At 47.6% G+C, this 12,578-nt stretch overlaps 1 protein-coding gene across 2 annotated transcripts in view; it reads left to right on the top strand.

Moving 5' to 3' along the window:
- The window catches only part of LOC126281633 (LIM domain only protein 3-like), a 1,631,617-nt gene that overhangs the window by 1,576,438 nt on the left and 42,601 nt on the right, over positions 1-12,578 (top strand). For both annotated transcript variants that reach the window (XM_049980762.1, XM_049980763.1), the window contains exon 6: positions 1,398-1,522. In XM_049980762.1, the coding sequence (XP_049836719.1) occupies positions 1,398-1,522 (125 nt within the window). The remainder of the gene's footprint in view (positions 1-1,397; positions 1,523-12,578) is intronic.

The following is a 12,578-nucleotide window of genomic DNA, read 5'->3' on the forward strand; positions in this document are numbered from 1 at the left end:
GGCTCGTGCTTGACAAGAAACTTTATTGGCCTTCTCACGTGTCTTACTTGGCTGCACGCTCTACCTGGTCTCTCGGTGTCCTACGTGCCGTAAGCAATCCTTCATGAAGAGCTGATTGGACCACCCTTCCGCGTTTGTCCATTCGGAACTAGACTATGGTTGTTTCGTTTATTCATCTTAACACAATCCACCATTGTGGAATACGTTCGGCTAGCCCGGTTGAGAGACTCTACCCAGAGACTGCCGAACTGCCGCTGTCATCCAGACCGTCCTCAGTGGATACGCATGCTGTTTGTCAGCCATGCCCAGCCACCCGTCCTAGGCCCTCTGTTTCGATGACTGGCTTGAGCGCCAGTATGGGGCGCGCCCTTCTTGTCTGTTACCTACCAGAGTTGGCTTTCAGCTACTGCTACTGCAGCTTCACTTCACGCTACCTGCCACATTCCCAATGGGTGTGAACCGTCCACCTGCTAGGCTTCGTGTGGCGGCCAGTATTCATCTCAGACTTCATTCAAAAAATGGTTCAAATGGCTCTGAGCCATTAGCCTAGAACTTAGAACTACTTAAACCTAACTAACCTAAGGACATCACACACATCCATGCCCGAGGCAGGATTCGAACCTGCGACCGTAGCAATCACGCGGTTCCGGACTGAGCGCCTTAATCGCGAGACCACCGCGGCCGGCTAGACTTCATTCACTTCCTAATGACAGTAGTCTGGATTCTGTCTATCGCTATCAATTTCTCCACCTTCGCACGCAACTTAGCGATAGCACCTTCGTGTACACTGTTGGCTGCTCTTCGCCTTCTATCAGGCCACCCAGTACACCCAGAAACACATTTTTTAATTGTGTCGTATGCTCTGATTCTCTCAATGCCCTTCAGAGCCTCTGTGTGCTATACGCAGTCCAGTCCTTAGTACAATAGGTTCAAGAAAGCTTCCACTTGTTCGCTCTTCACGGACCTACTGTGATGTTCATGTGGGTTTCTGGTGACGTCAGTCTGACGGGAAATGAGGCTACTAACGCTGCTGCCAAGGCTTCCTACCTCGGCCTGCTTGCTATTCGATTCCATCGGATGATCTCCGTGTTGCTGTCTGTCGGCAGATGCTGTCACTTTTGGCATCGCCACTGGTCTTCTCTTCATCGGAACAAGCACCGCGGCTATTAAATCTCTCTCAGCGGCTTGGTCGACCTCCACTCAGCCCTCTTGTTGCGAGGAGATCATTTTAGTTAGGTTGCTTATTGGGCACTTTCTTTTTAGCCATCGGCTTTTGTTAAATGGTGATCATCCACCACTTTGACAGCAGTGGGTGTCACGACTGTGTATGTTAAGACGGTGGTAAAAACTGAGGGGCCAGCGGCCGTTCAGTAGAGTGATGCGTGTTTTGTCGGCAGGCGCTGGACCTTTTCTGGCACGAGGACTGCCTCAAGTGCGGTTGCTGCGACTGCAGGCTGGGAGAAGTGGGCTCCACGCTCTACACCAAGGCCAACCTCATCCTCTGCAAGAGGGACTACCTGAGGTGAGTCCATCTCAACCTGTGCGTGCAACGACGTCCCAGTTTCAGTGGTATACTATAATGGTTCAGTTTAGACCGAATCTGTCCAATTGAAGGTAAATATATCTAATTTCATAATGTTACTTAAAATCCGTCTAGACTGCAAATTTTTTATTCATATGACCGGTTTCGGTTCATTCAGAACCATCTTCAGATCTGATATTTCAGTTACAAGAGTAACCCGTCCAAACCCAGCAACTTTCACATGCTACGTCGCATCATGTGAACCGAAACCGGCCATATGATTAAAAAATTTGCAATCAAGACGGATTTTAAGCAACACATGTGACGTAGCATGTGAAAGTTGATGGATTTGGACGGGTTACTCATGTAACTGAAATATCAGATCTGAAGATGGTTCTGAATGAACCGAAACCGGTCATATCAATAAAAAAAATTGCAATCAAGACGGATTTTAAGTAACGTTATAAAATCACTGATTGCTGTTATCCCATAAGACATTATGTCTGTTTTTGCAAAATATCTAATTTCTCTTAGAAACATTTTATATGTGCACCTTGAGTTATTCGGAACACATCCAACCTAAAATACAATTCTTCCAACAATTTAGTTAAAGCTCCAGAGTACAATAGCATCTTCAGTTCTGTGTCTTAACTCTGACATATCATTAGGTAATCCCTGAATGTAGACAGGATCTTTTATAAAGCCCCAAAGAAAAAAATCGCATGGCATGATGTCAGGTGAACTTGGGAGCCCAACAGGCAAGAGCTCTGTCGTGTTGACTATTACGATCAACCGCTGTCGTACAAAGAGATGCCAAAGGGGGAGAGTTCTATTTTGTTGGCAAATAATATTTTCAGGTTCCCCTCCAAATTGGGACAGAGGAGCTCACAAAACTTCATTGGATTGTTCTTCCTCATCCATCCTACAGCCCCGCTCCCGCAATTTCCATCTGTTTGGCGCAATGAAACATGCACTCCGCAGGACGCAGTACGTGACTAAGGGAGGTTATTGATGCACCAAGGTATTGGCTCCGACGTCGACCAGTAGAGTGGTAGTATGCGGGCATACAGGCCCTGTCACTAAAGTGGCGTACTGCTGTCGCATTGAACGGAGATTATGCTGAAAAATAGGTTTTTGTAGCCAGAAGATTGGGGAGTAACATATAAAAAAAAAAAACGGGCCGCTGAAACATTGCCCTTGACGTTTGCGTATGAAGTTGGCAGCGTAACAGAGTAACAAGTGAAGAACGACAGGCGCTAGGCGTTCAATGTGGTTCGCCAGCCAATCACAGCGCAGTGAGCACTGCTGTTACTCACGTGCTGTGACTTCAAAGTTCCCGCGTTGCCGGCTTTGTTTAGTGAATGTGTATACAACGTGAGTTTATGTTGTTTACCGCGTGCTTTCGTTGTACTGTGTACTATATCGTTGTGACTTTTGTTACTTTCTGAGTTTACGTACTTGGAAAATGCCACCGAAAAGACTTCGTTCACCTAGTGACAATTCTTTGCGTCGAGGGGTGCCGCTAAACAGCCAGGCACTGGAGTTGCTACGCAGAACTCGTTGAGTTATTGTGATTATAGGGTGATGCGTCCCATACAACAATATCAAGGCACTGTGTGTGTGTGTGTGTGTGTGTGTGTGTGTGTGTGTGTGTGTGTGTGTGTAAGAGAGAGAGAGAGAGAGAAACAAAGTGTATGGTTTACTAGATTTCTGGTACCTGTTCACTGGCATGCTGAGAGAAGCTCACTATTCTGTATACTGTTTTATGAACGAGACAATTGAAGCAATGGATGGACGGAAGTGGGCCTGCACAAAGAAAGCCAAAGTCAACTGCAGCTGCCGGAAAGATAAAGCCCTTGATTTCTGAGTTACGAGAGTGATTGTCGTTCTTGATTACTTTGCAAGGAGTAAAACAATAACTGTCAAAAACTATGCAAGTATTTTTCGCCAGATATATGTGACACAGTGTGTGAAAAGAGACTTGAGGTACAAAAAAAATTATCTTTCATTAAGACCAGGAAAATTGCTTCGGCGATGGAAAATGTAAATTATATGAAGTACAGAACGTTGCAACGTTCATACTATTTTGATACTATTCACCAGATTTGGCACCTGTCTGACTTTCAGGTGCTCTCACATCATCACATCGAAACTTTTCTCTAAAACGTCACTAAGGGTCTGGAAGAAGAAATAAAAACTTTGAGGTTTGCCGATGACATTGTAATTTTGACATAGAAAGCAAAAGGCTTTAAAGTTCGACGGAACGGATATCATCATGAAAATAGGTTTCGTGATGAATATCCATAAAAGAAAAAATGAGATGTTGTCGAATTTAATCAAACTATGCTGAGGGAATTAGATAGGTAATGAAACGCTAATAGTAGTTGGTGAAGTTTGGAAGTGGGCAGCAAAATAACTGAATATGGCCGAAGCTGAGAGGATATGAAATTCGGATTGGCAACAGCACGAAGGGTAATTTGTTAACATCGAATATAAATATGTCAGTAAATTATTGTTGAAAGTATTTGTATAGAGTCTGGGCTAGTGTGTGTGTGTGTGTGTGTGTGTGTGTGTGTGTGTGTGTGTGTGTGTTTGAGGTTTTCGGGCGCTAAACAGCGTGGTCATCAGCGCCCAAACGCATAGAAACAGGAACACATGCGGTGAAGGGAAGAAGGCGGACACCGAACAAGGAGAACGGCTAAAAGACACAGACCTGACACAGATCCAAATCCTCACATACAGAGGCAAAACAAGAGGAGAAGAGACACACTAAGAAAGGAACGTAAACACAAGGAAAAGAGAACAGAAATCGGAGTGAAACAAGTAGGAAATCGTGACTGGCGGACATCTTACCTAAACCCTGGGTGAGCCAGTCACCCAGCAGCACATTAATATCCTCTCCCTAAAATCCGAGGCAACAAATTGGACAGGACACAAAACCGTAAGACCTTAACCACAGTCGTTGCGTCGTCTTGCAAAATAGAGGGCAAATCCGGTGGCAAGGAAACCACCGCCATCTGGTCAGAGAATAAAGGACAGTCAAGTAAAATGTGGCGGACAGTAATCTGGACGCCAAAAGCACTGCAGATTGGTGGGTCCGCCGCCGGAGTAAAAAACAATGCGTTAAGGGACTGTGCCCGATGGGGAGGCGAGTGAGGAGAACCTCATCCCGACTGCATGACTGGTAGGACGTACGCCATGGCCGCGTGGTGGCCTTGACCAGACGCAGCTTATTTTCACCGACTGCCAGCCACTCCTCTTCCCATTGACGCATAACACGACAACGCAAAAGGGAGGTAACAGCATGGAGGGGGACGGCACATTCAACAATTTGAGGGAGGGAACATGCATCTTTGGCAGCCATATCCGCCAGTTCGTTTCCCCTAATACCCACGTGCCCCGGCACCCAGCAGAAGGAAACCTCCTTCCCCTGCCGTTGCAGGTGGAGTAGGACATCATGGATGTTCTGGACGACTGTATCCGCTGGGTACAAGTGTTGCATGGTCTGAAGGGCACTCAGGAGTCAGAACAGATAAGAAACTTAAGACTGGGAACACATATCATCTGCTCCAATGGCCGCAAGATCGCAAACAATTCGGCATCAAAGATGGTAAACGCCGCAGGAAGCCGTAACTTGACGACTCGATCAGGGAAAACAACAGCACAACCAACAGAGTCCCCTTGTTTAGAGCCATCCGTAAATACTGGTATATGGTCGGGATGCTGGTTTGAAATATCGTAAAATAAGGAGGCAAAAACAAACGCAGGAGTGCAGCTCCTCCGGTACTCTGACAAGTCTAAAATGACGCTGGGCCTCTGGAGCAACCAGGGAGGCAGGGGGGTAAAACCCTGGAGTTGGGGTGCCACACGCTCCACACCAAGTGACTCATCAAATGCTTGGCACGAATCCCAAATGGTCTCGTTGCCCTGGGACGACTGGAAAAGAGACGTTCCATAGGCGGTCGGGCAACGTTAGGGTACGCAGGGGAGGTAGGACAGGCAAGGAATTGACACACCCGTCGCACCATGAGGAGTTTCCGCCGGATGGTGAGTTGCGGTTCCCCTGCCTCAGCACACAGGCTGGGGATGGGACTGGTACGGAAGACACCAGTGGCCAGCCTGATACCCTCATGGTGTACTGCGTCAAGAATCTTCAGATACGAAGGCCTCGCTGACCCATACACGGTGCATCCATAGTTAAGACGCGACCTGACGAAAGCCCTATAAAACTGCAGCAGACGCACCCGATCTGCTCCCCAGGACCGATGGCTCAGACACTTCAAAATATTCAGCGCCTTCAGGGCCCGCACCTTGAGGTCTTTAAGGTGCGGCAACCACGGCAACTTGGAATCAAAAGTGAGGCCCGGGAACCTCACAGTGTCTCTAAAAGGAAGAATGGTGTCCCTCAGACGCAATTCAGGGGAGGAAAAAGCACGTCGAGAACGATTAAAATGAACACACACACATTTGTCTGCAGAAAAGGTAAAACCCGTCTTCACAGTCCATACCTCTAATCGCTTTATCGTAAGCTGCAGCTGCCGAATAGCAGTGACAAGACTGGAGGAAGAACAGAAAACAGCAAAATCGTCCACAAACAAGGAGCATTGGGCAAGACTCCAGATAGTGGACGTGATACTGTTAATGGCGATGGCAAAGAGGGTGACACTTAAAACACTTCGCTGAGGAACGCCATTCTCCTGCACGTACTAATCAGATAGCACATTACCAACCCGATATCGAAAGAGGCGACGGGAAAGAAAGGACTGAATGAAGATGGGGAGATGGCCACGAAAGCCCCACTGATGGAGTTGATTGAGGATAAGGCGGCGCCAAGTAGTGTCATACGCCTTATTAATGTCAAAGAATACACCTAGACAATGCTGGTTACGTAGGAAGGCCTGCTGGATGGCCGCTTCAAGCAGGGTCAAGCTGTCTATAGTTGAACGACATCTCCGAAAGCCACACTGAGAGTGGCTAAGAAGCTGCCTGGTCTCAAGCAGCCAAACCAGGCGACGGTTGACCATGCGTTCCAACGTCTTCCCGACACGGCTCGACAAAGCAATACTCTGATAACTACTGGGATGCATTCGGTCCTTCCCCGGTTTGAGGAGGGGAATCAAAATCGTCTCCCTACCCTAGTCAGGGAACGTGCCGGATGACCATATCATATTAAAACAATTCAGGAGAACTTCCTTGGATGGCAGCAAGAAGTACTGCAGCATGGTGTACAGGATTTGATCATCACCTGGCGCAGTATCATGAGCCACAGACAGCGCCTAATCCAGTTCCCACATTGTGAAGGGGCAGTTGTAGGGTTCAGAATTTGGAGACCGTAAGTCCAAGTGATCCCTCTCGAAGGCAGTGCGGTAGCGGCAGAAATCTGGATCACAGCTACTAGTGGCAGTAGATTCCGCAAAATGCATGGCCAGTGTCTGGGCAATGTCTCTCGGCGCCGTGAGTAGACAAGCCTGATGCAACAATGCCGTGACAGGTAGTTGGCTGCGTTTCCCGGAAATCCTCCTGATGGCTTCCCATACTTTCGTAGAGCTAGTGGAGCGGTAGATAGAGTTCAAGAACGATTGCCATGACTTTCGTTGCTCTGTTTAATCACTCGCCGCGCCTTGGTCCTTGCCACCCGAAACGCCGCAAGATTGTCAGCTGAGGGACGGCACTTGAAGCGGCGCAGAGCTGCACGGCGGGCTCGGATGGCTGAGCGGCACTCAGTGGTCCACCAAGGGACAAGACGCCTTTTGGGATGACCTGAGGACCGTGGGATCGACAATTCAGCAGCATGGGAGATCACGGCTGTAACATGGTCGACCCATTCGTGGACGCTGCCACGGTGCTCCAAAACAGCTAAATGGTTGGAAAGTGTCCAGTCAGCTCTGCAGAGGTGCCACCTGGGCGGCACTGGTAATGCCACAGTCTCATCCAGGAGGCGAATCCAAAGGGGGAAGTGGTCACTAGAATGGAGGTCAGCGGCAACCTCCCACATAGCAGAATCCGCGAGTGCTGGAGAGCAAAAGGAAAGGTCAATAGCTGACGACGACCCAGAAGCAGTACAGAAATGAGTGGGAGCACCAGAGTTGAGGATGCACAGTTCTTCGGATGCCATAAGGCTTTCCAGAATGTGACCCCTGGTGCAAGTAGTTGTAGAGCCCCATAAGGCATTTTGAGCATTGAAGTCCCCCAGAAGGAGAAATGGGCGGGAGAGTTGGCTAATAAGGTCTGTTAGAGCCTCAGAGTCTATTGCATCCTGAGGCGGTAAGTAAACGGAACAGATTGTGAGCTTCCGCCCCACAAGAAGGTCAACTGCAACTGCTTGCAAGTCCGTAACGAGAGGGAGCTCAGATGAGTGGTGCATGTCACGGACAAAACCCGCAAGACCACCCTTTGCCCTTTCCCCATCAGATCATCTTTTCGATACACGGTATAGCCCCGTAAAGAAGGAGCATCAGTGGCCTGAAAATGTGTCTCTCGTACAAGGAGTTGTAATTCGGCCACATGCATCCTGAACCCATTCAGGTTCCACTGTAATATGGGAGCCAGTGATCAGGGAGGCTGAATTTTCACCCTGCCTCTGTACTTTGGTGGAGAGCCCGTACTGGTTCATTCCTGGGGCGAGAATATCGCCCTCGGTCGACATCAATGTCCATCATCTCCGATGGCGACCCAAGGGAGATGTCAGACAGTACGATGGCATCGTCATCGGATTGACCCTGACTAGTCTCCTCAGGTGGCAAAACCTTCACCTTCACCTTCGGCGTCTTCGTCTTGGGGGACTTAGAATGTAGAACCTTGTCAACAGTTGGAGCTTTACTCGCCTGGGCAGAAGGTGCCATATGGGGAGGGGCAGGAAGTACCCCAATATCAGCAACCACGGCCTTGTCCGACGTTGCGGGCAGAGCTACAGGTTGCAAAACAACTGCAGCAGCACAAGTGCACTGGCAAACGCAGGTATTAGTGCTGACACTAGCAACATCCATTTGTGTAGCAACAGTGGCCACCTGTACCGGTTTCTGCAGAGCGGAAGCGAAAGATGTTGTAAACACAGGAGGCTGCATGGCCTTAAAGAGCTTTTTGGCCTCACCATAGAGGATGCGCTTAGGTGTTTTGATCTCCTGTATCTTCCGTTCCTCGAGATAGATGGGGCAGACCCGGCTCCAGACATGGTGACTCCCGGAGCAATTCACGCACTTCACAGGCGATGAGCAATCGGCTCCTTCATGGGCAGGCTGACCACATTTACCACAAGTGGCTACTCCATTGCATCCCAACGTAGTATGCCAAAAGCGCTGACATTTAAAACAGCGCATTGGGTTGGGGAAATATGGCCGTACTGGCAAACGTAAGAAACCAGCTTTAACATGCTCTGGGAGTCTCGGGCAATTGAACGTGAGAATAAACGAGTCGGATTTGACTAGGTCCCCATCGACTCGTTTCATAATATGCTGCACGTCGACAATACCTCCGTCAGCCCACTCAGATTTCAACTCGTCCTTGGGGATATCCACCAAGTCTGTACATGTCACAACACCCTTACTGTAGTTCAAAGTGGAGTGGAGCTCGGTCTCGATAGCGTACTCTCTGAGACAGGTTGCTTTCCGAAGAGAAGTGACTTGATGGGAACTAGAAGTCTCAACTAACAGAGTCCCATTGCGCAGTAGCTTCACAGATTTCAGTGTTTCTGCAATTCCCTCAAGACCCTTGTGGTTGTAAAAGGGAGAAACTCTCTCAAAGCTACCTTCATTCCGTTTGACAATCAAAAACACATTCTGGTTATCAGTACGCGCTCTGTTACGACAGTCTGATAAATCTCTAGTAACGCCAGGCGCTGGAGGACTCGCAGCACGAAGTCGCTTTTTCGATGGGGTGTGTTTTCCTACCAGTGGCCCACCCAAGCCACTGGTATGGGGAAATGTAGAGGTCGAAGGGTCCATTGCGGTCCCACGAGCAGCTAGGGAACTAAAGGTCCGCTCAGAAAGAGCCCCGCGTGCCTGAGTAAGCTTTATACAACTGGGGTGCGGTAGGTGCCCCAGAGGTTGCCCGCTTGCGACTGTTCCACCCCAACAGCCATGCATCTTATGGGCGCGCAGCACACCGTAAGATTGAAGGGTTTTTATAGAGGTTTACCCTCCTTGCAATCCTGGCGGTCAAGCCAAGATTATCATTCCCCGCAGCACACAACATTCCACCGCCGCGCCATGCGGTGGTCGCTGAAGCATGTCCGGGGGTTACGGTGACAGGAGGCTGGCGGCGCTGACCAGTCCCCAGCTCAGCACCCCGGGTCTGGGCTGGTGCGGAAGCGAAACGTGGACAATAAACAGTTCAGACAAGCGAATAGAAGCTTTTGAAATGTAGTGCTAAAATGCTGAAGATGAGATAGGTTGATAGACTAATTAATGAGGCGGTACTGAATCGAACTGGGGGAAAAAGAATGTTATGGCACAACTTTACAAAACGAAGGGACCAGTTGATAGGAGACAGTCTGAGATATGCAGAATTCGTGAGTTTGGTAACAGAGCGAAGTTCGAGGGGTAGAAAACAGGGAGACCAAATCTTGAATACACAGAAGGTTCGAGTGGATGTAGGTTGGATTAGTTCAGCGGAGGGGAATAGGCTTGGAGAGCTGAGACGCAGCAGTCTTGGGACAGAAGACAGCAACACAAGAAGCATAAGGGAAGCCAGGATTTGATTGCTGGGCTAGTGGAGTGGGTTCAACAAATGCACGTGGTAATAAACTGGACTTTTAATAGAACGCAAAACGGCACTATATACATGTTAATATATAAAATTTAAGTTATTGTGGATACCGGGTGGAAATCAATCAGTAAAATTCTTTTGTCAGTGGTATTTCGAAAGAGAAATTTTTCTATATGGCAGTGAAGTAAACGTCGTTTAGAGATGACAGTAAACATTTGCGCATGCATGTCGGGAATCCACGTCTTTCCAGCAAGTGCTGTAGTATTAAACAGTAATGAGTTAGTGAACGGGGGAAGCAGTACATTGAAAGTCATGAAGAGCGGAGAAGTACATGGAAAAGAACTTCCATCTTGTTCAGTGCTGACTACACAGTATGGTAAAAGTAAGAAAGTCAATGTAGTGTTTTCTGTCTCGACGACAGCGATAGTCATCAGACACAGATCTTTGCTCGCGTTTTTCGTTATTTTAACGGAAGGGAGGGCGCGTCCTTTTTGAAGGACATGCCCGAAAGAACAGGTACCGTCTTCATATAGAAAAGGCTTACCAGCCAATGATCTTCTTCAATGCGGATGCAGTCGCATTGCCCGAACTCTTGCGGGAATCAGTATACTGATCGCCGCTAGTAATGAGTATAGTGGACAGGGGCACTGCAAATGCCATACAGTGTTGCCGGCCGCGGTGGTCTCGCGGTTCTAGGCGCGCAGTCCGGAACCGTGCGACTGCTGCGGTCCCAGGTTCGAATCCTGCCTCGGGCATGGATGTGTGTGATGTCCTTAGGTTAGTTAGGTTTAAGTAGTTCTAAGTTCTAGGGGACTGATGACCACAGCAGTTGAGTCCCATAGAGCTCAGAGCCATTTGAACCATTTGAACCATACAGTGTTATAGGCTCTTTGCTGTTCCTTATCTATATAAACGATTTGAGAGACAATCTCAGCAGCTGTCTTAGGTTGTTTGCAGGTGACGCTGTCGTTTATCGACTAATAAAGTCATCAGAAGATCAAAACAAACTGCAAAACGATTTAGAAAATATATCTGAATGGTGCGAAAATTGGAAGTTGACCCTAAATAACGAAAAGGGTGAGGTCATCTACATGAGTGCTAAGAGGAATTCGTTAAACTTCTGTTACACAATAAATCAGTCTAATCTAAAAGCCGTAAATTCAGCTAAATACGTAGGTATTACAATTACGAACAACTTAAATTGGAAGGAACACATAGAAAAAGTTGTGGGGAAGGCTAACCAAAGACTACCTTTTATTGGCAGGACACGTAGAAAATTTAACAGATCTAATAAGGAGACTGCCTACACTACGCTTGTCCGTCCTCTCTTAGAATACTGCTGTGCGCTATGGGATACTTACCAGATAGGACCGACGGTGAACATCGAAAAAGTTCAAAGAAGGGCAGCACGTTTTCTATTATCGCGAAATATGGGAGAGAGCGTCACAGAAATGATACAGGATTCGGGCTGGACATCATTAAAAGAAAGGCGTTTTTCGTTGCGACGGAATCTTCTCACGAAATTCCAATCACCAACTTTCTCCTCCGAATGCGAAAATATTTTGTTGACACATAGGGAGAAACGATCACCACGATAAAATAAGGGAAATAAGATATAGGTGTTCGTTCTTTCCGCGCGCTGTACGAGATTGGAATAATAGAGAATTGTGAAGGTGGTTCGATGAACCCTCTGCCAGACACTTAAATGTGATTTGCAGAGTATCCATGTAGATGTAAATGTAAAAATGTACTTTGTGGACAGTAAGTTGGAAGTGTGGGTCGCACTGGGAGCGTACCAGAGATAAGTCCCTGCAGTCACCTTATCCTGTGTGTCCTCAATGGCTCAGTCGGATAGAGCGTCTGCCATGTAAATGGGAGATCCCAGGTTCGAGTCCCGGTCGGCGCACACATTTTCAACTGCCCCGTTGATATTTATCAGCGCCTGTAAGCAGCTAAAGGTCTGGGTTTCACTGTAATTTCATTCTACGAGAGCTGCAATGGTCCGAAAGAACAGATTTCATCTTCATATTCATATAAAAAATTATAAGATTCCGTGAATATGCAGAAGAGGAAAGCTTATGTTCGAATGTGGTATCTACTTATTAATAATAATGAATATGAAATTAAATTAACAACTTTATATGGGTAAGGCTGGCTATATTCGCCTACTGCAAAAAGTTTAACGACTGTAGATTGTAAAAATGTTCTAGGCACATTCATCCCCGTTTTCTGTTCTGTATTTCTCGGTAAAGCCGGAAGTTGTAGTTACGCTTGTGTTCTTTGACGTCCCTGCGAACGTTAGTAATCAACTGATTAACTGGAAGTGTTAGAATAGGATTAATGGAATTTCACG

Source organism: Schistocerca gregaria, chromosome 7 (assembly GCF_023897955.1).
Source record: "Schistocerca gregaria isolate iqSchGreg1 chromosome 7, iqSchGreg1.2, whole genome shotgun sequence".
Lineage (NCBI taxonomy): Eukaryota > Metazoa > Arthropoda > Insecta > Orthoptera > Acrididae > Schistocerca > Schistocerca gregaria.